Here is a 26,865-nt window from a genome sequence, read left to right on the forward strand (position 1 = left end):
AAACTTCTTAGCAGTATTAGAGCTGTTGGGCTGGGAGGGAAGAAAAAAAAAAAGAACAACAAGCAAAACAAACGACTCCCCAAAAATCAAGATAGGCTTCTCTTATAGGCAAGTAACTGGGATTTCTCTTCACTTTTGAGTCAGATCTGTTAATTCATCTGCTTCTGTACAGCTATGTCTGCTGATAGCAATACCAAATATGTGCACTGATCTAACCACCTGGTTTTCTATCACGTAAGAATACCCCCCCCCCCCAAAAAAAAAAGAAAAAACCCAACAAAAAAAACAGAATGCTGTTTGTTTGGATAATAGAGCTGTCTACCTGTTTTATGTCTGTTTTATTCTTTTTTCTCTCTTTAATTGTTCCCCATCCATGGGTCATTTTACTGGTTTTCTCAATTAACAGATGCTTTGATTAGAAGTTTGTCAATTCTTTTTTTACTATTAGCATATGTTGACTGATTTCTGATTCAAACTTGTAGAAGATTGTTTACTTTAAATACTTTTCTGAAAAGGAGAGATTGTACACACTTGGATACTGAAAACAGAGCCTTTTCTATGTTAAGCCTTGGTTTTGAGAGCCGTGATGATTGATGCTAGTGCATAAGAAAAGAAAAATCTGGTTCAGCACTTAGCAGTGCTGGCAGTTGGAGCAAATGAACTCATGTTACATGCCATGATGCAATGCAAAATGTAATCCTGCCAGTGTCATTTTGCTGAGTAGATTTTTCAGTGTTGCTGCAATGAGACTAATTTTTTTGTGAAAGCTGTAGTTCTCATACTTAAAGTTTTTGTATGTGTAATCACTTTATCTTATTATTTAATTGTTTGCTGATTTTGAACCATGTCTTTCAAGTAGCTTAGTCTGAATCTATAGCTGCCAGGTTAATGTTTTGTTTTTTTTTCTTTTTCCAGGCTGAAAATCCACTGGCTGCCGTGCCAGAGGAGAGTCGTTCTGAGGGAAAAATAAGCTTTAAAGTTTACAGAAAATATTTCACTGCAGGAGCGAACTATTTTGTGATTTTTATACTTGTATTATTTAATATTTTGGCACAGGTAAGTCATTGGGAGTAACAAATAATAATAACAAATAATTTTGGTTTTGCCATTTTTTAACATAGTGTATGGTTGTTACTGTGATGTTGCAATGAAAATATTTAGGAACATGGTGTTCTTATGTCTAGTAAGTTGATCAAGTATGGACTTTTTATAATGCATTGAGATGTTATGCACTGATCCTTATTCCAGCAGTTATAACACTTCAGTAAAATCATAATTCCACTGATGGTGCAGCACAAAAATTATAAGCCAGTTTAGTTTTTTGGAGATGCAGAACAAAATCGTAAGGTGTATTAAATAGCCTTTAGCGAATCTGAAGAAATATTTCCTTCTTCAACTGGAAGCATAAAGAGCTTGGCTGGGTATGGAGGGAGGATTACAGAATTGTTAAAAGAAAAGCTCTTCTGGTGGTACGTGCAGGTTAAGAAAAAGGCTAGAAGGAGAGTCACTGTTTAGAAGAAAAAGAAAGTGAAATATTGTGTGATGCAGAGTGTAACAGATATGTAAAAGAATTTTTAGAGAAGGAAAATTATTTTTAAAGCTTACTGAAAGAAATGATGAGCTGAGAAGGCTCTGTGAAGACAGCCTTTTGCCCTTCTCTCTATTTCCTGCTGAGAAAGCTCAAATTCATTTCATGGAAATGATTGGTCTTGGCTGTAAAAAGTAGTATGTATATTTATACATGTTACGTCCTTTTTGCTTATCCTTAAATTGAGTCTGTTGGAAAGAAGGACAGCTAAGCAGGATCTCTGCAGCAAGCTTCCCAGAACTTTAATTCACGTGAACAGAGGTATATTTTAAGATAAGGAGCACTTTTACAGGTTTATAGTCACCTCCTGTCACAAAAAGAAGATGGTGGTAAAAGTTTTTCCCTCCCTCTCCTCTCTCATCCTCTTTCAATTCTGTTTCTGGTAATTATCTCCTGTAAACACAAATTTCTAGACTGGTAACATCAGAAAGTTTGTTAATCAAAAAGCATTTTGAAATATCTGTAGTGGCGAATTTAGGAACTGAAAATATGTCTTCTTTAATGTGCAATTAACATATGTTAGGTAGAGTTACTATGTTTTACTTGCTTAAGTGTCTTGCTTTCCTTTAGTTTACTAACAAGGAAGGTAATTTAAGGTAACTTCTTTCTTTGTAGAGGGATCTCATAAATCTTCTAATGCAAATTGCTGCTAATCTTGAAAGACTGGATGGCGTACTTTTTTTGAATATGTGATGTTTTCCCAGAGAACATAAAAGAATAGCAAGGAAGTTAACTTTCTAATGTTTTTTTCATTTTGCAAAATCATTCCTGTATTTTCCTCTTTTATTCAAGGTGGCATATGTGCTCCAGGATTGGTGGCTTTCTTACTGGTGAGTTAATGATGAAAACTGATCCATTGTTCCTGTCTTTGCACTCAAGAGTTGTTTGTCAAATAGAAATCACTGTTGTATAGGTATGGGAAAAAAAACTTGTTCTAGGGAACTTCAGGATCTGCTTGATATTTTCTTATCTCTACTCATTTTGTTCATGGAAAAAAAATGAAACATTATGCTGTGGCTGTGATAGCTTCTTCTCATGGTGTGGTGCATGGCAGCATCGGTACATGGGATCTTTTGAACTGAAGATTTCAATAGAGTTGAATCTAGAAACAGTTAAACATGCTCATGAATATTTGCAGAATGTGATTTGATGATCATTATCTTCTGTATGCATTTCCACAGGGCAAATCATCAAGAAAAGCTGAATGTTACAACAAATGGAAATAATGGAGCAAATGAGACTGAACATCTAGACCTTACCTTTTATTTGGGCATTTACGCAGGTAATGACACGTGTGCATGTGTCTATATACCTTAAAGATCTATTATTTAACCTAGTGTAATAAACAATTTTGAGTGGTGCAAAGCGATGGCAGTGTGGGGAAATGTGATTTCTAGCAGGAACTGAGCAACATCCTAACAGATTTGGAGCTTCAGTCTTGCTTCCTTACTAAACTTACTGGAATTAATAAGTAGATAAATAGAACAGAAGAAATAGGTCGAATGCAGACTCTTCAGTTCTTTTTGCCTAGATTTTAGAATGTTAAGCATTCAAAAAGTAAGCTTATGGTTGTTGTCTCTATTAATAGATTACCCAGCTCTAGCTTCTGTCATTATATGGTTGGACAGGAGGGATTTGAAACTGATACTTGTTCTGTACTGTTATAAAACTTGGCATGGCAACGTTACTTCAGAAGTGCCGTAGCAAAAGAACCAGTTTTTAAAAAGCCTCCCAGATGAGTATGCAAAGCAAAGTGGTAAAGAAAAATTCAATATATATTTTACATATTCTATATATATATTTCAATATATAATATTATAATATATATAATAGTTATCCATATGCTTTTTAATAGCCAGAAAAGGGCACTAATCTTTGCATTCAGACCGAGACATCTTAAAATATTTGTCTGAAGTGTCAGTTTAGAAATTAATGTTGAAAAATAATGTGTAGAAATGTGCTCTCAGACTCTGCTATTTAGCACTTCTAGTGTTTTACAGTTTTGCATGGCATAGTAATTTCTTGATTAAGATATGAGTGATAGGTCTGAGAAAACAGGTAGGATACCGAAAGAAAATTCTCTGAATGTATTAGAAACGTCTCTCATGTGAGAGGACAAGTGGAATCTACTTTTTTTTATTCTTTTTTTTTTTTTTTTTTTTTTGTGAGAATCCACATGATCTGAGTATTTGACTGAATACATTGTACTTGGCCTGGGAAACAGCAGTGTAGGAGCCAGATAACTTGGCTTTTATTTTCTCTGTAATGTCTTATTTCATGCGCCAATCAGTGGACTGCACAGCATGATTAAGAATGTCAAACTTGGCTTTCTTTGACCATATAACCTAAATCAAATTGCAGAAAATTTTATCCTTTAAGGCAAATTTTGTTCTAGATAACAGAAAAGCGAAAGTTAACTTTGATATTGAAATGTTCAGATAAATCAGTGATACATTTGCAATGGTTAAAGAGAAAGCATTGTTACTTACATAAAATTTTAAGTTGAAAAACAGTTATAAAAGGATAGTAAATTTCACTCAAAACACATAATTAACTTTTTCTGTATCCTCTGAAATGATGCAAAGTAATTAAACAATTTTTAAAATTGTTCTTGATGTTTAAAAAAAAATAATCACCATGGTAGCTCCCTCCTGGTCCATGTTTCAGTGGCATTAAGATTTAGAAGAATAAAATTTCTGTTAATGGGAATCCTCAGTGGTCAGAACTGAGGTGCCATGTCCGTACCTTTTGTATAAAGTGGGTGTATCAGAATACTCTGCCTCTCATGCTGAGCAGGTAAGCTTGTAAACATGGTAAGCAAAAACCTGTCTGAGACTGGCAGGAGGAAAGGCTTGACAGTAGTGTTGTTCCTCCCTTTTTCCACCAGCCATTAGGTGTCCTCAGGTGATTAGTGCAGTGAGGGCCACACCAGCAAATTCTGTCAGCTCTGAAGACTGAACGAAGTCATGCAGAAACATGGGGTTGGCAGGAGCGCTTTCCATCCTCATCCGTTTCTCCAGCCATCTGCTTTTAGGCTTTCACTCTGAAAGACATGGATAATGAGGTTAAAATTAACACGTAATGTAATTTATTTGCTACTGAAAAACTTATTTTTGCCATTCCCATCTGTCTCCAGACTGTAGTGGGAGAAGCAGTATTGCCTACAAAAGATGTCCAAGCTGTGTGTTTAGATTTCTGAAGGTGATGGGTTGAGCCAAAGCTCTGCCCTGTTCTCTCTGCTTGGTACCTCTTCTGCTATCCCTTCTTGCCTGACCCGGGTTTCCTGGAGAAGCACGTGCATTTACTTTCGGAAAATGAACTTTCTTCTGCCTGGCCTGGAATACAGCAGTCAGAACAAAGCAAAAAAACTCTCATCCCACCCATGTGCATCTCCACCCAGAGCAATAAAGGACATACAGACAAACAGAATAGTTATATTTGCATTCTAGAAGGATACATCTGTAAACAGGAGGTAACAGTTGGCTGAATGACATCGTATCATGTAAAACCTCATTCAACCACTACACCATAGCTATACCTGAATTGTAGCCAGGTTCTCCCTGTACTTAGAACTGGTTATGTGTTAGGTTGATAGTTAAAGTCTAATTTAACGTTTTCCTCAAGGCCTGAACATCTGGGCTTGTGGTGGCTGTGTTCAGTTTCTGGAGCACATTGCCTGGAAGGCCTGCAGAGCTGCCAAGTACAAGGTTAACAACTGCTGTTCAGCTTTGGACTCTGCTCTTCATTGGATGGAAATTTAGACAAGCACATTGTGGGCTACTTGCAGCAAACAGACCCACAGCAATCTCATCATTCTTTGTTTCCATCTTTTGCCTTGTAGCACCTCTGTCTTGTAAATGGAGATGTGCTCAGAAGAAAGACAAACAGTCTGCAAACCAATTCCCTAGAAGCACTCTATTCACACTGCATAAGGGATGCATCTTGTTCTGTGTTAGAGAAATATACATCATTTAAATGATTTGATGTGGTTTACAAGGGGAAGTATGGCATAAGTGGTTTGAACTGATTGAGAATAACTCAAGGTTGTTGCTAAATAGCCGTGTATATATATATATTACTTGGTTAATACCTGCTGGCAAATGCTGAATGTTCACAGTGACCTCTGCAAACCACAATTATACATGGCACTGTGAAATGAATTTCTTAGCAAAACTGTTATGCAGAAGGTTATAATACAGATTTATTTAGTGGGTTAACAGACATTTCCTGCATTTCCATTAAGTAGTGACTCTTTTGAAGAGAAAAAGAGAAATTGTTTAAATATGACTAATTACAGCTAGTGACAAATATCAGTTAGCTGTGTTCTGTGCTTGGAGTCCCTTAGGCAGCTGTTTGGATTCTTGCTATATGCAGAAACCAACGGAATTATTTTGTTGTTCAGTTTTATATTGAAATCCTTTGTGTGTGTGTGTGTGTGTGTGTGTGTGTGTGTGTGTGTAAGATGCATATCTGTATGCATGCTCTATCAATTTTTTTTTAATTTCAGGTTTAACGGTGGCTACAATACTGTTTGGCATAATAAGAAGTCTTCTGGTCTTTCAAGTTCTTGTTAATTCTGGTCAGACCTTGCACAACAAAATGTTTAAATCCATTTTGAAAGCTCCCGTCCTGTTTTTTGACAGAAATCCTATAGGTAAGTTTAATCATCAAAAAACCCTTAACATTTAATGTAACTAATTGGTTATGTTAAATATTCTATTTCTGAGCAGTTATAAATTGAAAGTAGGCTTTTTTTTTGTACACACTTGCGGTTTCTGCTTCTTTTAATAAAAACCTACTATGGTATCCTTAAATTTAGAAGTCAGAATGTTGACTGCTTATTGACAGTTGATCTTACTCCTTTCAAAACTGTGGTTTTGGTGTTGTTCATTGAACAGCTTGCTGCTAGTAGCACCAGCTGCACCAGTTGCTGGTTGGTGCTGATCTGATTCGGTTAGCAAAGATCTCTCTGTGACATCGTGAACGTACATGCATGTGTTTTGTGGGGGTGCCTTTCTTGTGCTTTTCTTTGAAAATTCGACCCCAGCCATCATTTGCCCTTTTTAGAAAATAATTCTAAGCAAGCGTGGTAATTCACAGTTGTTGAGAAACTGTGTAGTTTAATATCCTTCCAAAATGGACAATAGAATGCAATTTAAAACTGTAATGCAGATCCTTACACTCTTCAGAAGAAGGGACAGGGAGAAAAGCTGGAGCAGAGTTAAGAGAGTTGGGGAAGTGGAGTGGTGCTGATTTAATGACCAGAAATCTGATGTGCCTTCTGGCCTTCATTCTCTTGAAGGAAAGGAATATAGGATTGGTTTCATCCTTTCAGGGGCTGTTCAATAACTGTAAGGGTGCATAGGGATAGCTTTGTTGTTTGAGAGAGAGTAGGAATATTTTCAGGAAACATATTCATGTGTAGAAAAGATTCACATCCATAATATGATGAAAAAAACATACATAATTTCCCCCTTAAAAAAAAAAATCTACAGCTGCACAAGTTTAAGGCCGTTATATGGTTTGCTTATACTCTGTGTCTGTGGCAATGAAAATTGAAGGCCGCTGCAAAGGGTTAGAAGTAAAGCAGTAAGCTCAGTAGAAAGCCAGTGAGAGCATATATGTCACAAGAAATTACAGTGCTAATGGGGTTTGTTGTCAGAAGTGCAGTGTTTATCCTCTTACCTTTTTGTATGCAGCGTGTGCACTAACTGTGTTTTTTGAGGAATACATAATCATCTTGTAAGAATGCCCAAAACCGTGGCTCATTGTAACAAATAAAGTCAGAGCTATAGACTAAACATCAGGGACAATGTAGAGTAATAAGAAATGGTTTGCTTTGTAACATACTGTGAAGCTCAAATTAGCAGTGCTTTGTAAAAGAGTGGCATTCATACAACCTGCCTATCGCTGGTATTCACACACCATCATGACTTACTGATGTATGTTTCTATTTATCAGCAGATATTTTATAATAGAAGATTAACTTCAGTGTGTATAAATTTCTTTTCCTTCATCTTTCTTTTGGTCACGGTAGTGTGCAAAAAGGTACAGATGTTCTGATCTGAACATCTTTTGGAAAAGGAAAAAGAAAAGGAAAAAGATGACGTGGGAGATGTGATGCTCTTGTTCAGAACTACAGCGTGTAGTAATTCTCAAATTCTGTTTTGAATATCTTTGTTTCGCCACCTGATTGAGATGGTTTTGGTTTTGTTTTTTTTGTTTTTTTTTTCCTGTGTATTTATCTTTTAGAATTTGCATTAGGGAAGGAAGCAAAAGCCTTTTTTTCTTTCTTTTTTTTTTTTTTTTTAATTTTAAAGATATTACACTATGAAATAGATACTGAAAAGAAGTGGAAATTACTAAAGCCTCTTTTTTTAGTGTTGTGATTGTAGCAATCAAGCCAAGCTATTAGTTAGCATATCTCACATTAGCAAAGCTGATACTGTAGCGACGGATCTATCATTTAATCATCCAGTGTGTTTTCAGTATTTGTGTGAAGTCTCTGAAACATTTGCAGGAGCAGTTGCAGAAGTGACTTTTGCTGTTTTATTTCTCCAGAAATAATCTCCAATTAAAAACGCTGGAGTCAGTATTTTGAACACACAGTGATCCATTTTCAAAGTTGAGGAAGGAAGGAAATTAATAGACATCCCAAGCTCTCCGTGGTTCTTACTGGAGAAACAGACTGATGAGCAGCATCAGGGAGTCGACATTAGGAAATGGAAATACGTATTGAATCGTGACATGTCTGTCAACTCCCAACAGTGTAGATCCAATCAGTTGTGGTGAATAAATGAAATGACTTATTTCTTAAAAAAAAAAAAAGAAAATGCTTTTTGGATCAGCTTAAGCATGAGACTAAGACCTCTCTTTATATGTTACATCAGCAGTGTATAGGGAGGTTTGTTAAGGGAATAGTAATGGGTGTCTCACTCAGACAATGGAGAATATAGGTATATTTTTAGGAACTTGGATTATACAGCACAGACAGAAAAAAAGTATGAGGACCTCCTCCTTTCTATTTTCCCATTCAAAAATATTTTTATCTACACAAATTTCACTTTTCTGTAATTTGGCATAGATCTAAAAGTACTTATACGTTGCTGTTGTGATGGTATTTTGCATTTGATGAACCTTGCTAATGCACAGCTGTTTGTTTCTCAAGGACCTAACCCTATAGAGCTGATAATCCAAAGTGACTAAAGCAGATAGTTATGACTGAAAGTTAAATTTATCAGTTGATACCTATATGGCACCACTTAAACAGCTGTAGGGAAGTTATCCATTATGTGGTTGTTCTTGTGAATTCATCACACCTGACTTTGTTAGCAGAACTTTCTTGTTTAGAAGTTGCCTCTTTCTTTAGAAACTTCCTTTCTTCTTTTATCACATCCCATTAAGAAAGTTGCAGGCATGTCAAGATGTCTGTAAGGAGGAAAAAATGGACATTCACCCTTTATTGTGTATGCTTTATATATTCCTCTTTACGTGTCACTTACAGGAGTAAAGGAGTTGATTTCTGCACAGGTCTAGCACAAGAGGGCAGCATGATCTGTTTTATCCCAGCATAGCATTGTAACAGCCTGTTAGAAAGCTAACAAAATTTATCTGTTGCCGTTTTCGAGATGGCATTTGAGGAACACTGAACAGAAGTGGTTCTGTTTAGTTATTCTCATTATCTGCAAATTTAATATTTTCTCTTGATTTTTTACAATGTAAACTTTATCACTTCATGTAACACTGAGTTTAGGAACTTAATGGACAAAAGTCAGATGACTCTGTGAAGTTTTGGTCCAGTCAGTGAGACTTTCAGCCATTATTCCTTACATTTCTTTCTCAAAATATATGAAATATTTTGAAACAAGCATGATAGAAAGTGAAGTAAAAGAGACTTGGAACCTCAGCTGCAATGACTGTTGAACTGGGTGTTCCCTCTTTTAAAATTAGTTTCTTATTGATAATGTAGGAGATTCTGGCTTTGACAAGCTTTAGGATTTGATTCGAGATTACTTGCTTGGCTTGTAAATAAATCGTTCTTTTCTGGGATTTGGGAACAGAGATTTCTTTAGAGAAGGAATGCTAATGTATAACTGCATCACTTTCAGTAATGGTAGTTTTAGTGGAGATTGTGTGTAATTTTGAACTGCATTGAGTTTAGGAAACTGAAACCTGCTGCTGCTGTGCTGATGGGTGCTACAAGAATGAGTGATATGCATAAATTTGTTCAGATAAAATAGAAATCTCTTCCCCCTCCTCTGTCTGAATTTCAAATTGAATGAGAACCATTACAGAGATGCATTTGAAAGTGAAGCTCTTTCTTTCTTTTTTCTTTTTTTTTCCCTGTTTTTTAAATTTGCCTGTCCAAACTGTTGATTCTGATGGTTCATGCAATGAGGAAAAATATTTTGGCAGGCACTGCAGCATTCTGGTCTTCCTATAGACAGAAGATAATGAATTGTATGATTTGTCTTTTACCTGCTAAATTAGCAGTTTTCCCACTTCCCGCCCTCAAATGCTTCATGGAAGCTGCATTGATCCCTTTGGTTGCTTACTCAAACTTCAAGGTTTGACCAAGGTTATGTTCTTCTGTCGTGGCTTCCAGGAATGATGTGCCAAACTGATAGCTAAGAGCAGCGTATAAAGCAAACTCCAACTATTAAAAGATAAAAATGTGAAAGAAAGCTGATTTTATAATGAAGAGTTTGTTTTTCTTTAAGGCATAAGGATTTTAATTATGGTGTTCATAAATCATGTGTTGAAACATCTATAATTTGACAGAGAAAGTTTCTTGATGGGATTAAAAGCTTGTTCATCAGTGCACAAGTGTCTATCTGCATTTTATCTGACAGAAGCGTCAAATGGGCCGTGTTTAAAGTATTTAAGCTGTATAATATTTGCAACAAATACGATATTTCAGCAGTTTGAAAATTACAATGCTGATAATGAGGTTGTTAAATTATAGTTCTATCAGTTGGATAGTGAAACTGCTTTAGTTGGTGTACATTAATGTATGCTTGTTCACACAAGTGATTCTGCTGAACGAGTAACATGTTTAAACAAGAAATACTGGTCCTATACCCTGTGATTTATAGTAGGTGGTGTTTTGGCATATCGTGCAGTTAACAAGGCAAAGCTTCATGTTAAAATATTTCGTTTGTAGTCTCATTCATCTCTGATATAAATATTCAGTAGTGATGCCAGAAAATGTATTGTATTCCTATTTGACTCAGTGATTCAATTGCTTTCTTTTTTTCTGAAACAAGATCTATGCTATCTTTCTGATGCAGTTTTCAGATATTTCCTTGTGGTCAAGATGAATTCTGAAGGATTGTGTAAAAGTATACTAGATCTCTTGACAGCTTCCATGTTCTCTTAAGCTAATCCAGAAAGAAATATGTTGTCCTTAGTGTAGCAAAGGCTTTGTTTGCGACTGTCTTTGCCAAGCTCCAAAGCAGGTTCACATGTGCATAGGTTTGTTAGTTTATGTTGAAAAGAAGTCCCTACGGGATGGCCTCTTGTTGTAAAATAAAAACACAGCTTCTCTCTTCCGTGTTGGTAATCACTTGCATTTGTTGGTGGTGAGATGACAACACAATATGTCCCATCAATCACCGAGATTCTTAACAACCACACAGGGTTGTAAATATTATGTTTGGGTGTTTTAGTGGAACAGCTCGTCACTGAGGTAGGTGTGGTAATTAAAACCTGTTAGGTTGCTACATTTGTTCACCAAAAAAAAACTTTAATGTTTTTTCATATAACAATGGTACTGTGTACTTTAAACCTTATCAGGGCGTGATTAATAAATGATATTTTGTGGGAGTTGCTCATTTACTGCTAGTATTATCATGGCTTTTGTTAAGAGTTTAAATAGCTTTATACTTCCATGTATTTTATCGCTATTATGATTCTGTCAGGAGCCTTATAAAGTTGATTACTGTAGGAGTAGTCTTTAAAGTTAGTAAATAGCACTCTGGAGTCATGTTTACATTTATTATCTATTAGTGTAACCCAATTCAACTCTATCCTATTTTTTCTCTACAGTAATAATTGAATGTAACTTGGCTGTAAACTGATGAGACAAACCCATTACGTGTTTGGTTCACCAAATCAGTGCTCACCCTATTTATCCTCCATATATGAGATAAAATGAAAAGGTTTACAGAAAACTATTTGTAGGAGGGTATGGTGCATTATTTAAGATGAAAACAGTGGGAAGCTGGTACCGATGACTGCTTCCAGGAGCAAACTCCTGCTTTCCTGGTGCAAGATTTCTCATGCCTTCACAGGGATTTTCTATCTTCCTTGCATTAAAATCCCCTGGTGGGGAAAACGACCTGCTGCGAAACTCATTTCTGACCATATGCTGACCTGCCCAGATACTGCAATTCTGGTTTTTCAAAAGCAACCACAAAGCAAGCTACTCTCACTCCACCTCAGCCAAAGGAAAAGGAAGCACAGAGGAGCTGACGAAGATAAACCTAATTAAAAGTGTTGAGTTTAGAAGAATGAACAGCAGTTGTTCAGAAACATGGCAAGCATAGCAAGGAAGTAAAAAAAAAAAAAAAAAGAAAGGCATTATATTTTAGTCTCACATAGATATCAGCCTGATTCTGACAAGAGTTATTACAAGTAGGATAGAAATGGTTGAAGGGAAAGCTGCAGTGAAAAGATTTGAGGGGGGTAAAGAAGGCCTTGCTGAGGTGGTGCTGCAAATCACCTTTCGGAGATAATGTGAAAGATGAAGATTTCTTGGTTTTGATAATAACTAGATTAAGTACATATACTTTTTGCCATTATGTGCTTAAAAAATTGCTGGATGTTGCTTTGATTGTTGTGAGCCGCGAGGACTGGAGGCACTACATGGGCTTCTCTTTTGCTGAATCACAGAATCACTGAACTGCAGGGATTGGAAGGGACCTCTAGAGATCACAGAGTCCAACCCTCTGCTGAAGTGGGTTCCCTACAGCAGGTAACACAGATAGGCATCCAGACAGGTCTTGAGTATCTCCTTAGAAGGAGGCTCCACATCCTCTCTGGGCAGCCTGTTCCAGTGCTGTTACTCTTGACAGTGAAGAAGTTCTTCCTTGTTTATAGATACCAGTTGTGGGTGGGAGATGAGCATTTTTGAGAAATGAAGTTCTCAAAAAAATCGAAGTGCTGTCTTTTCTTGATTCTTTCCCATTCTATAATTTTTTACTGTCATTTCTTATGGACATACAGACCACTGTGGTGCTTGCAGACTGTTTTTATTTATTTATTTATTTTTATTAGAATGGCTGTTAACTGAAAGAAAACAAAGACTATTAGAGCGCAGACTCATTTCATTAGCTCTGTTCTTCTGTTTTGTAATGCACAGAAATCTCTCTCCCAGATGATCTTAGGTAATTTGCACTGCAGCATCTGGGTGAATTAATTATTCTTTTTTTCAGATTGCCAGCATCTTGCAGATTATGCAACAAGTGAAGATTAGTTTGTGCCTGTGGTGATCTTAGAGAGTACTTGGAAACAAAAGGCACTTTTTGATCCAAAATTAAAATTTTAATGTAGAAAAGAATGGATGTTGTATGTGAATCTGCCTGTTCTGGCAATCCAAAGTGAAAACTGAATGATAGAAATCTAAAAGGAGGCAAGTGGAGTGTCTCTGCATTTGGAGGTATTGTCTCAAGCTCTGCTTTACTATCCTGTTCAGTTTAAAAAGTGCAAACTCAGTAGTCAGAATTAATTACTTATCTGTCTGTGAATAATATATTGCTTGCTTGCTTTCTGTCTTCCCCTGGTATTCTTTTTCTAGGAATCAGTTTGGGTAAATAAGTTGTCAGTGTTTTTTGTTACGTATACAGATGAATGCCTACAAAGGAGCTTCTTCAAGTTTTGACTTCTGGTTATTTAATATAAAATAATGCTTTATTTGGAAGAGACAGTAGTATGGCAAGCTGTGTGTGTTGACAGCTACCAGTCTTAAGACAACTTTACAAATTATTTTAAAATACTATCAAGTATATGAAATACTTGTTTGCTAGTGTTTTTGATTTATTAGCTACTGGACAATAGTCCTATAATGAATTTTGTAATGGGTATTAATTACTGCTTATGACAATACCTACTTTAGTGTAGGTTCCATGAAATTGGTTACTGTTCATTGTTAGTGTTCTTTTTTTTTAATGTTCATCATTTGGGCTCCTGTTGAACATTTTCTGAGGTGATTCTGACAGGCAACTTTAGTTGACTTAGTGTTTGTTTTCTGCTTGAGCAGAACATTTAGTTGTGGTGGGCCCCAGCAAGAGGTTGTGAAATGAGGAGATTTTTGAAGTGTGTGAAGAAGCTGGCTACTGTTCAACTGAACACTAGATAGGAGCATGTACTCAAAGAGCCAGAGCACATAGCAAGCTGAGTGGTATATTGGAGAAAGGTAGCAAGTCTTCATTCTCAGTTGTTTGGTCCAGGGTAGAAGTGAATTGTATGCTTGTGTTTTTGTTTTCCTTTTGGGCTTTTCGCTGCTGTAGAAGACTTGTGAATGACTGCTGACCTGATGTTCTTATAGATATGCTTTCCCTCATCCGTCCTCACTTTGCCAGCTGAAAAATGTTATTGAGGTCAAAAACACACCTCAAGCTTGAACTTTTATAATGAGCTGCTCATATAATATATAAGATATTTGAACTCAAGGGAAGTAGTTAAAACTTCCTGCAAGATCATGCTTCTGCCAGCATGTTCCTTGACCATTTTCACCCCCTGTATACCTGAATTTATCCTCTACTTTCTGTGTCTGGGAATGCTACTCTTCCATCTCTCCTAACCTCTTTAAACTGTATTCTGTATGTGTTTTGCTTTCTTCCACGCATTAATCTTCACTACCCTGTGTTAATGTTGAGATGTAGAGCACAGAATAATCTGACAGCACATGGAAAAAAGAGAAGATGAAGATTTGAAATATGAACATTATTGTTGGCTGTTAGAAGATATAATAGATGAAGGATAGATGGCCTAACATTTCTGTTTCTCAGTTTTCTTTTTATCAGATATGATGAGATTGTATGTGTGTGGTAAACCTGTTTTTTTCTCAATGAAGTTATTGTCTATTTAAGATGCAAATGATGCAATGCAGAATATTGCTAATTCGTGCGTAGGCAAAAAAAAAAAAAAAAAGCAACACCCTACTGCTTTGTGGTAAGCTTTCCTTCATCAGAAATACGTGCTCCCATTTCCTTGCATGTATTCATTTCTCAGAATAGTTTCACATTCATCAGTTTGCACGTTCAAAGGCCAAAACAGATTCAGTTCACTCTAAATTTTCAAAGTTTTCTACATCTGTTTTTAAGGTGTCGTAACTAATTTCTCATGCAGGAATACTGTTCCCACCCCATTTTTTCTAAGACATGACCAGAGGACAGTAAGTAATGTGATACTGGGGGCATTTACTCAGTTTTGTGTTTGTTTTTCTTTCTTTTGTTTTTATATGAAAATTTAAAGCTGTAAACTTCAAACCGCCTCATTCATCCCTTCTTCTAGTGCACTTATATTTATAATGTCATGCTGGTCTTTGCAGAGAAGGTGCTGAGCGTCTGCCTTCTCTTAGAATGTTAAGTGTTTTGTACGCAGTGATCATTTCATTACATGGGATAATGAACACTTTCAGAAGAATTGTGGTTCTCTGTCTCTAGTTGTTTGTTTTCTTTTCCCTCTTGCTGAAGTGGGGTATATCCTTCATGCTGGGCAACTTAGAGAAGAACTTATATTTGTGTTATAACCTATAAATGTGAGTAAATCTTCGCAGTGCCTAAGGAGGTAGGAGCCTAATTTTTCAGTTTACAACAGGAGAGACTGAAAGCAAAGTTAAGTTCCAGGGTTCCTATGCCCATTCAGATCACGTTTGTTGTATGCTACTTACTTGGTTGAACTGTTAAGTATAAAGTAGAAAATGTGTGCTTGTCCAAATAACGTATTCCCTTGAATAATGGAGATCAGTGTTTCAAGTAGTAAGATAATAGAACTTCTTCAAATCCCTGAATTATTCTATTTTCTAACAATTTAAGATTCCAGATTGAAGATTATATAAAGTGAGAAATGATGAGACAAACAAGGGTTTTGACGAAGGTAGGTACATGACAGAGATTCAGGCTCTTCCAGGGCATCATAGCACGAAATTTAGACTTCTGCTCTAAATCTTATGGTAGGGGAACTGAATTTCCTGTACGTTACAGTGTGGGAGTTCAGGGTCTGTCTTATTCATGGCTGTTCTTTATGAAGAAACAAAATTTGTTCATAGCTGTCTCGTGTGTTTACGGATGAATATCATACAATCTTCAGCATTCAAATTTACTGTTAAATTTAAGGAAAGTTAATGAATCATAATTTTAATATGTGTGTGTGTGTGTGTGTGTATATATAAAATACATATGCTACCCCTGATGCAAGTATAATGCTTCTTTCCTTCCTCCCTTCCTTCATTCTCCAGTCTCCTCTCTCCGGTCTCAGTAATCACTCAAAGGGAAACAGCCACTGTTAGCCTTCTGAATATTTCTGGTGTTTCCTAAATAAAAAATGATTTAAGGAAAAGTCAAAATTGGATATCATTGGTCAGCTGATGTTCCTCTACTGTTGGAAAAAAAATATATATGGTGCTCTCACAAGACAAAAGATATCTACAGAAACCTCTACAAGCTGGAAGCACTAGAACTGTGCAGTGCAGATGGTCTTAGCTTTAGAAGAGTCATCTTTTTCTGTTAAACTAATAATATGAAAGGAATATTTTCTTCCCAATATTTTCAACAGAAGACTAGGTGTAATTTTCTGGAATAGTTCCGATATTTATAAATCTTATCTGAGAAGCACTTCCAGGATGAAATTAACCTTGAGAGAAAAAAAAAATGCCTTGGGGTTTTTGTAAAGCTGACAGGTTTTAATATCCCAAATAGTGATGATGATCTTTCTTCATAGTTAAGTTAGGACTGTTGTTCAGTATTGAATTCAAAGCCACTCACTAGATGCTACTTGTGTTTGAAAACAACAACAACAAAATCTGTTTAAAAAAATCCTTTTCTTTTTTTTTTTTTTTTTTTTTTTTTAGTTAAGGAAGAATAAACTGATGCAGCAGAAGTGGCCTTCTGCTTAAAGATAACATGGGGAAAAAAAAAAAAACAGATTTTCATTAATTTTTTCCCATGTTAGCCTCGCAATAAAGAAACAATAGTATGTACTTTCAAATGACACACAAACATTTTGTGAAATGCAAAATCCAGTCTGAAATGATCTCAGATGTTTTCAGCTTAAAATCCAGTCCTGTAAGGACAGATTAGCTTGTTAATACCTTTGCACTTTGCTTAAGCTTTTTGTAGTTCTGCACTGCAAGGCGTTCAGATGCCTATTGACTACTCTTTATTGATTGTAAAGTAGGCATGAAGATGTTTTGAACAGGAATCTTATCTATTTCTTTTTCAATTAAATGTACAGGAGAACAAGCTAGTATCACATTTCTTGAAGAAACAAGGAAGTATGTTCATTCTTTGATTCTACAAGGAGAAGATGCAAGAATATTATACTAACTAGTGAACTTCAGTGCTAGAATAGAATTTGCTAACTTCTTTGGATTGTGTCTAAATTACTGCAAAATAAATATGGCTTTCAGCAGAGGAAAAAAAGACTTAAAAGGCTCTTCAGATTCCCTTGCTGTGTACAGCTTGTTTGTCATACTTGTTTTTCATCTAATCTTTAAATGATTGGAAGTTCTTTGTAATGGAGCTTGACCAGTGGACTAGACAAACAAGCGCTGTTGATCTAAGAGGAAGTGTGATGGGTAAAATACTTGCTCCCTAGACCAAATCAGCCTATATTTCTATTTCTGCTGTAATACCAAAAGCAATTCAGAGAGGAAACAGAGCAAAGCAAAGCAGGCAGTTTAATTACCGAATTCTAGACTATCCTCAAAGGCTCTCATACTAAGATCTAATTCAGTTTTCTGATTTTCTGTTGATTCTTCCAAATGCTTCAGACTTACTTAGACAAAAGCCTCTTTCTTCACAATTGTCAAATTTCATTGAATCTCAAGTCTTGGTGATAGAGCTTAATTGTCAGCAAAATAAGTCTTGGTTTCTGTAAATTGTTTGATCCTCAATTGGTTTAGAAGTGACAATATACTTTTTTTTACAGGGTTTAGACATTGTTTCCATGTGGCATATGGAGCAAAGTTGGACCAACTACAGAAATTATTTCAATTGTTCTACATCAGGAAGGCTTATACAAAGAGCTTAGTCTCAGATCCTTTAAAGTTCAAGCATCTGCCACTAGGGGCAAAAATTATTTTCCTGTAGGCATTCATCTTTTATTGTAGATTTACTGTGCTGCTTCACTTTGTTGATAATCTAATTTAAACCTCAGAGATGAGTCATACCTTCTCAATGGGATTCAAATTCAGTTTGAATTCTCTGATGTCAGAACCTTTCAGTTCTTCTGGGATCTCTTTTCTGAACCAAATGGTCATTTTGGGGTCTGAATGGACTGAGGAGAAAGAATATGACCGATGCAAGCTGTAGCATGTTATTAATATTATTTTACAGCAAATCTGAGGTCATGTTTTCAGTATTAATTTTTAGTTCAGGTAATTGATAATGTCTTGACTTAATTTAGGTCCACGTCCTTCCAGGGTGGTGTGTTGTGGACAGACCTTTGCAAGATAGAGGGTGGTGCCCTGCTGAAGTAAAGAGTCTTTTGTAAAGGGGAATAGACTTCACCACATGGATCGTGTGCTGTACCAGAGACTTAGGTTTCACAAACCCATGATTTTCTACTCTAATTGTGACAGTGACTAATTATGACAGTTTTGGAGAAAAAATCCTGAAAGTGTACAAAATCTTGATGTCAGGAAGTTTCCCTGGACTTTCTTTGAAAAAATGCAGAATATTGAAAATTGAAATATAATATATAATGTTGCTGTCCAGAAGATCCTAAAGGATTCTGGAATGATCCAAATGCTTAAAGTTGTTTGTAACCTTTTCTTGAAAATAGCTGTATAGTTGGCCACTAGGAACTTTAGAAATTGAATTTTCATATTTGGAATGTGAATTGCTCTTTAAGGACTTCCTCTCTGGAGTCAGTCAAGGACAAAATAGACATTCTGAAAGCTAAGAGGCGTTGTAAATACGATTCAGCTGTGATGAAAAATGTATTGGATGCTATTCATATGCATTCTAAAATTAAGCTACGTTTTGAGAACTATTAGAGTCAACATTTGTTCTCTAAATGTTACAATTAAATATCTATAGTGCTATCTTTTAGTAACTAATGCTTTGTAATATTAATGGTGGTTGGGATATTGACACAATCTTGCCTTCTGTAGTAGTTTTTTTTGTTGTTGTTGTTAGTTACACTTCTGCTTCATATTTTAACAGTGTACCCACAAACTGATCTAGGATCAAGTTTTCTGGTTATGCAGCTATCGGTTATGCAGTTATGTGAAGAGAAAAAGGAATCAAAGAGATTTTTCTGTAATTTAATTTTATTATATGTGTATTTTTCCATTTTAATTCAGTTTTATCAGAGATATTTGTTAATGCCATATTAAATTTAGAATAACAGCTTCTCCCCTAGGATTAGATTATGATCTGTGACTATTAGCAAAATCTGTGGTATTTATTCCAAAATACAACTTTTACTTTAAGTTACATGAGGGAATTTTATGGTGTTATATAGATTAGACATAGACAGCTGGAAAGTAAGTATGTTCATTTTAGTTAATGCTCTTCTAGTTCACAAAATCACTAAGGTTGGAAAAGGCCTTCAAGATCATCCAGTCCAACCATCCACCTATAGTACTCAGAATCACCAGTAGTACTCACTAAACCATGTCCTTCAACACAAAATCCAAATGTTCCTTAAACACCTCCAGGGTTGGTGACTCCACCACCTCCCTGGGCAGCCCATTCCAGTGCCTGACCACCCTTTCAGAGAAGTAGTATTTCCTAATATCCAGCCTGAATCTCCCCTGGCGCAGCTCGAAGCCATTCCCTCTAGTCCTATCACCAGTTACACAAGAGTAGAGGCCGACCCCCAGCTCACTACAGCCTCCCTTCAGGTAGTTATAGAGAGCAATAAGGTCTCCCCTGAGCCTCCTCTTCTCCAGACTGAACAATCCCAGCTCCTTCAGCCGTTCCTCATAAGGCCTGTGCTCCAGACCCCTCACCAGCTTTGTTTTGTTGCCCTTCTTTGATCCCACTCCAGGACCTCAATGTCTTCCTTGCAGTGAGGTGTCCAGTTCCTTGCAATTCTGAAACTTCCTTTCATTGTAATGGGTCTGATAAAGTTTCAGCAGATACGGTTCTGATTTAAAACAAACAACAGCAACAACAACAAAACACTCTTTATTATGAAAATTGTTAGAGAAACAAAATGAATACATAAATAAGTGAGAAGTGTTTAGATCCAAAGACAGATGTGTTTGTTTTGAAGGAAGAAGGAAGATTTTGCTGAGATTAGAGTTCTTCTACCTAAAATCTTAATCAGCCCTGTGAAAACTGAAGACTATGTGTGAATGAAATTAAAGGAACTCATCAGAGTATACTCTAAAAGCACAGCTTTAGACACAACCCCTAAAGTTTTGCAGTTAGTGGAATGAGATGTGCTTTTTTAAGAACAGTTCAATGCAAGAGGTGATTCAAATCCTCTGCACTGTTCTCTAAAGGCATCTCTCTGAACTGATTGCAACTCTTGCCTCATCTGTCTATGTATAACCTTCTGAGTAGTCAGTATAAATCAACTGATTTAAAGCTGTGTAGTATCTTATGAATGTATTTTGCAATCTTACTTTGGGTGACAATAGCATTGTGGCTTTCACAGTTTTAATTTGGGAACTATTTCACAACCTGGTATCTCATTTGCTCTAAGGATTTCTCATGTTTTTCAGTGTAAAACATCCTTCCTGTTCCTTGTATGACTCACATAGCTGTTGCAGTTTCCTTAACTGGCTGGTTTTGTCACATAGCATTTCCAAAACATTAATTCAGGCACTGTTCTGTTTAAAGTGTTGTGGCCACCTTTTGTTCACCTTCCCATTTGTTTGTTCCAGTTGAGTCAATGTCATAAGGTCCAGGTTGGGTTGTTTTTCTCAGCCGTTTCTTTGACCAAGTCTTCCCTCTCCGCTACCTCAGTATATCTTACCCATCCACATAAGATAGCCTTTATCTAGCTTCACCAGGCTGTGATTGTGCTTGGGTTGGTATTCTCTTCTAAAGTATGCTTCTTTATGTCCAACAACTTGCGCCGTGCTGTGGTGAGGAGAAATAGAAGAATAAATGTTGAGGAAAGATGGAGAAGAGGAAAGTCAGAGAACGGATATACAGCAAATGAAACAGAAGTTGAAGGAGAGTGAACATGCAAACAGTCAAGTCTGCACAGGATGAAAATTTAAATCAATACGTGCAAAAGTCTCACAGCATCCAAATGCGCCCGATTTGGCAGCTTCTGTGACTTACTACCAGCTAGTCTTTTGACAAGGCTGTCTTGCAGCTCCTCCCCAGGGCCAGATGGAGAGAAAGCTCATTCTTGATCTTATAGCCCCAGTGTGTTTTGAGGAGCCTACCAGAAGGTGTAGAAAGATTGTGGCTTCACTTAAGCATTAGCCCAGTGCTCCTGCAAAGCTTTTACTATTTCTGCACCTGGTAACTGCAGCTGTTTGCGCATTCCTGGGTGTCTTCCACCCTGTATCATCATTTTTGCCTGCTTATCTTTCATGCTTACATCTTTGTAACTTCCTGCTCCCTGTGCAGCAGAGTTCATCCACGAGCTGGCTCTCCTTCATCTTAAAATAATCTCTCAAGATATACCAGTATCACTTTAACCACAGTATATTTATAAACGGAGACTAGTTAAAGGTATGAGTAGGGAAATTAATTCATTCCTTCATTCCTTTGTTTTCCCGTATTTAAAAGAAAACAAAAAGGTGCACATCTTGTCTTGCAACTTTATGTTCCAGCTTACTGCTGCATCTTCCCTTGGCTCTTTGTTCCTTTTACAGCCAATTGTGTTGGTTTCCCTTCACTGACACAACAAACTCTTGAGGGAAGGGCATGCCGCTGGCTATGCGGTTGTCCAGCCTAGTGGCTTTGACTCCCACTTCAGATACATTAATCCTCTTTTGGGAGTTTCTGTCATGCAAATAACAAATGATAACATTCTCAAAAGTCCATTGTTACAGACTACACTCTTCTGTTTTTGCCTATTTATTTTTTTAGGTGTTCATGCTGCTGGACAGATGTAAATCAGAGCTTCACATTAAAGTCTATGTTTGAATTGAACAAAGACAAAATAGACTGTAAATTGTATTCACTTTTGCTTGAATGACTATTCAAAGAAGTCATCTTTTTCTCCTTGATGTGTGTGAAATTCTTTGCTTACGGAAAAGTGAAGAAAAGTTGCTGTTAGTGTATGCTGGTTTGCTGTTCTTAGTTTTTATCTTATTATATAAAAGGCATAAAAAATTGAATGTTTCAGGGACTTACTAGATTGTTCGTTAGTTTTAAGCTATGTAACTGTAAACATATGTTTTTTTCAATAATTTAAGCTGAGGACTTAAGTAAAATACTCCCAGCATTCAGTTGTCAAGAAATCTACTAGAAGGAACATAAGGTATACATTTATATGAACATTAAAGTTTTATTTGATTTATATACCACTGCTGTTTTAGCATAGTCATCACTTGTGTAGCTACTTGCTTCTAGTATAATTTTTTTTATTTATTTTTCAGGTGAAGCTTTCTAATAGTTGCCCAGTAGAGGGGGTACAGTGAAGTTATATACCATGCAATGCAACTTTTCACAATTCTCAGCATTTAATTATTAAAATTACTTTTTAAAAATGTAATGAATCTAATCTACAGAAGAGAAGAGGTCATATTTTGCTTTTTTCTTATTTGAATGTATATTATAACCCACATTTCCATTTCATTGTTGTTAATTATAGTTTAGGCTGTAAAGAAGTTTACAGTGATTTTTTCCGCCGGAAGCTGATGGCCCAAAGAAATTCATTGCCAGACTATATCTAGATTCCTTTGGACAGCATTCTTGCTTGAAGAAAATTGTTAGGATGTGGTTGTTGCCTTCAGCTCTTCAGAGACAAAAGATTTTTGGTTGCTTCTGAGGCCAGATTTGCAAGGGGAATTTGATGCCAATCACAAAACTGAAGAGGAGGTGAAGTCATCCCTCCTTTTCCCCTACAGCCCAGTCCTCGGGAAAGGGATTCATTCCATGCCCCAAATTAGGCAAAAATAAAAAGGGATTTGAATCCAGCTGAAGTCCTTCCCATGCTGATTGCTGTAGCCTTCAGGCAAACACTCATTTGCCTTCTTCCGGTGCCATACTTACTCACTGATTCATCCAAAGGCAGAACAGCTTTGATGGGAGAGACCAGAGGAGGTTTTGCTCTAAGATGTGGTCCTAAATTGAAGCAAAATTTTTAAGTTCATGGGGAAGATGTCCTTATTTTTCTTTTTAACACACAGAAAATTTTAAAAGCAAATGCTTCAATTATTTGCCCAGCAAACTAAAATAAACACTGTTCTGATTTTCACCTGATGTTATCTGTTGTGATTTCTGTCTAGCCAAACCTGGGTTGTTGCAGTGGCTCTTTTGTGGTTTGAGTTCTTAATAAGAAATGGTATTTTCATAAAGTGCGTGTGTGTGGATGGAATGGATTTTAGAGAGAATCTTGACAAACAGTTCTCGTTTTCCGGAAGAGCAGAGAAAGAGAAAGAAACTGAAGCTAAAGAGAAGAAAATGATCAAACCAAAGTAACGTGCCAAGCAGAAGATGAGTGTTTTCAAAGTCAGATGAGGACGTAAAATGGCTCTGCTCTTTGAGCTGCCCAAAGATTTTGTACTCCAAAATGGATGGACTAGATAGAGGCCAGAAGTCTTGTCACAGCTTTCACAATAGTCTGTATGGAATTACCTTCCACAGCTTCAGAAATGGGATCAAACAGACGGAGTGCGTTCTCTTCAATATGTAGGAGGTGATCTGATTACATCTGATTGATAAAATATAAGATAATACTTGTCTTCTTTGTGGTCATTGTATCTGCCACATAGCAATTTCAGGTGAAAATTTAAGGAGGGAGAGGCGTTATATTCAGTGTCTTGGTTATTGACGTCTTAGGCTGGAATGTTGATTTATTCATTCTAGCTTCAGTGCCTGGGAAAAGTAAGGAATGGTAAAAAAAAAAAAAAAAAAAAAAGACTAGATATGAGCGTATTTGCAGGAGCTATGTGATATTCTTTTTCCTGAGGTTTTTCTTGAATACAGTATCTAAGGCCTATTCTGAAACCGGTCTTGATGACATAAGTAGCACAGGAAAAACTCCATTTAATGTTAGAAAACCTTACCAAAAACATGATGTATTTTTCCCTTTTTGTTTTAATTCTTATACAGATGCATACTGATGTATGACCACCAGATCTCTAAGAGCAATGTTCCTCCTGTCACATAAAAATATGAGTAACAGCAGTTTTCAGATACATCAGTTTGTCCTGATCTGTAGTGTTTGGTTGAACTTACTTGAAAAACTTCCTTGCCTCAAAGTAGCAGCAAAACAACAGTTGGGGCATAGTTCAATCTTAACTGGTTTTATAGCAGAACAGAGAGCTATACTACACTATATTCTTTAACAACTGGATGTTTGTGGTTTAATGATGTAGCCTGTAAAAAATCCAGTGTAAGCCTATATTTCATATATACTCTTTCAGGTTTCTATTACAGTGATGCTTTATAATGAGTGGGAAGATAAAATAGATAATTTTACATCTGGAGTAGGAGATTTTTTAATTATTTTTTTATTATTATTATTTTTCAGGAGGGGATAAAGGTCAGTGTCAACTCTTGTACTCCCTCTTCTTCTTATAAACATTTTTTTAAAAATTCAGTTGAACTTGTGCATTGTGGTGTTGTTTATTTTGCACTACGTGGTAGAAATTAAGTTGTAATTTTATGTGTTTTTGATAGTATATTAGAGCAGGTGGTTTAGTTTCTATTTGTTTCAATATGCTTAAGCATGGGTTTTATCCATAAAACTCAGGATAACAAAAAATAGCTCCAAAGTTGGATATTGTTTGACCAATCTTCATCACAGATCATGTATGAAAGATTTAGTGTTATAATGAGGCAGGAGGCAATTTGTGCCACATTAGACATCCACTTCCATTGTCATTCTAATTATGAAGTGGAGATATGGCTCTGTACTTTGGTTAGAGGGTAAAACTTTGCTATATAACCAGAAGTTCGTTGTTTCTAATCGACTCCAGTGCTTTCATTCACAATAAGCTAATAAAGATAAATCTGTGAATGCTAGTTATTGTTATAGGACGTTGTATTACATTGATCAATAATTTTTGAAATTGCTAATTGATATATTACCCTAGATCTACCTGGTTTTTGTAAAATAAATAAATTTAAATGTTTCACTTCTGACTACCTAAGTGCACCTAATGTAGCAACTGAAGTAAAACTATCCTTGATTCTGCTACAAATACTGAAATTATAGCTAATGCGTTTAGATGGTAATGATATATAATATGAAGAGCGAATGGTATGCAGGAAGCATTTGGAAACTTCACATGAAAGCAGTTGTAGAATGAAGGAAGGTTACAGGTTTTTTTTGTTTTTGTTTTTAATGAAGAATTTACATACGCTTTCTCCATTGTATCTTAACTGGGGAGATAGACTTTGATTGGTGATAACTGATTGTAATGCATATCTGGCCTTATTGAAAGAGGGAAATTAACAAATTAAGTATCCCATACAATTTAAGGAAGGGACAAGTGGGATTTGAGTGGAGCATTGACCTTTTCTGGTTTCCTACAAGCAAGGCAGTTCTAGTCAGTAGGTTGTTGGAGTCCTGAGCTAAATGATGGATTGTAAAGCTCAAGAGAAAACTGTACGGTTGGGATCATTATATTTATGCTGGGTAACAGACATCTCCATCATCAGTAATAAAAATAGGAATTATGTGCACAGAAGCCAGTTTTTCGTTCTTATCATCATCAGTAGTTATCCTTTCGTCTTTAAATCCTGCACTTAAAAATAAGATCAAACACAGCATTCACATTTTCTTCCCTTTTCCCAGCTGTTTTCCTGTTTGACAGCATTTGTGTAAAAAGTCCTTTTCAAGTAGTAAATTAATTTGGATAGAAAGCATCCCACCTGAATTTATTACATGCTGGCAGTTTAGATAAACGGATATTATGATCTCAGCATATTTTGGCCCTGCACCACTGTGCCTATTTGCAAATGTCTAAGAAAGTGATAATATTCCTGTCAGTTTCAGGCTGCTAAAGAAAAAAATGGGATAGCATTTCTTATTTATATTTATAGGATGCCTGTAGGGAAGACAGTAATGCTGTATGTGGCAGTTATGTGGATGTGTGGTGCTAAACATATATTAAAAAAAGATAACAGACCTATTGACGTTTCTTTGTAGAAATATGGAAGAAAAGCCAGAGTAGATCAGTAATTGACAGCTATGTAGGAGATGCATTTCCAGATTTCTTTCTGAAGAAATATTTCACAAACTTACAATTCCTTTCAAAGACAGTAATCCATCTTTAATTACTTTGTTGATTTCATAGTTGTATTTTACAAGGTTGATGTAATGTCTGCTTGCTGCCAACATTTGATATGGACAATCCACTTTTGTCACAGCTTTGATCGAATGGAAGGCTGCTTGTAGCCACAGTATTTTTTTCCATGTGTGTTTGTGTGTGTGTGTGTGTGAGTGAGAGAGAAGTGAGCATGGGCACAGACCTAGCAGTCACAGAATGCCATAGCTTCACAGCACAGTGTGTGTGGAGCTGTCGATTTATGCCACTGACAGAAAGGGAAAAATTGTTCAGTGTAGCTGAATGGATGTATGTTTAAGCATAGCCAGTTCTGCGCAGTTATTCCTTTTATTTTCACCTTTGAGTATTATGTTATTATGTTATTACATGCTCAGGCAGTGTCTGAGCATTATTTTACTGCCACGTGTTTGTAGAAAATTACTTTGGCTTTATAATCTGTAATTTGGACTGTTAAAGTAGATTACTTTTCTCTTTAGGGGAAGTTAACACCTTTACCTGTAGCTCACCTTGTCAGAAACTTCAGTGTGGTCTGTCATGGTGCATTTCCCCAGGAATAATGACACTGAATGATGACAGTGCAGTAACATGGTCACCATGCTCGTGCCTATGCTCTGCATCCTCTTTCCATCAGGACCTGGAGCATACTGTCAGCAGAATGTGATGTGCAGGGCTTTCT

The 26,865-nt window shown here is 36.3% G+C and overlaps 1 protein-coding gene across 1 annotated transcript in view; it reads left to right on the top strand.

Moving 5' to 3' along the window:
* Window positions 1-26,865, top strand: part of ABCC4 (ATP binding cassette subfamily C member 4 (PEL blood group)) — a 155,426-nt gene that overhangs the window by 55,560 nt on the left and 73,001 nt on the right. Inside the window, exons 16-19 of the mRNA XM_031610616.2 lie at window positions 916-1,056; window positions 2,381-2,418; window positions 2,770-2,870; window positions 6,096-6,242. Coding sequence (XP_031466476.2) covers window positions 916-1,056; window positions 2,381-2,418; window positions 2,770-2,870; window positions 6,096-6,242 — 427 coding nt within the window. The remainder of the gene's footprint in view (window positions 1-915; window positions 1,057-2,380; window positions 2,419-2,769; window positions 2,871-6,095; window positions 6,243-26,865) is intronic.

The sequence above is a fragment of the Phasianus colchicus genome, chromosome 1 (assembly GCF_987193195.1).
Source record: "Phasianus colchicus chromosome 1, bPhaCol1.hap1.1, whole genome shotgun sequence".
NCBI lineage: Eukaryota > Metazoa > Chordata > Aves > Galliformes > Phasianidae > Phasianus > Phasianus colchicus.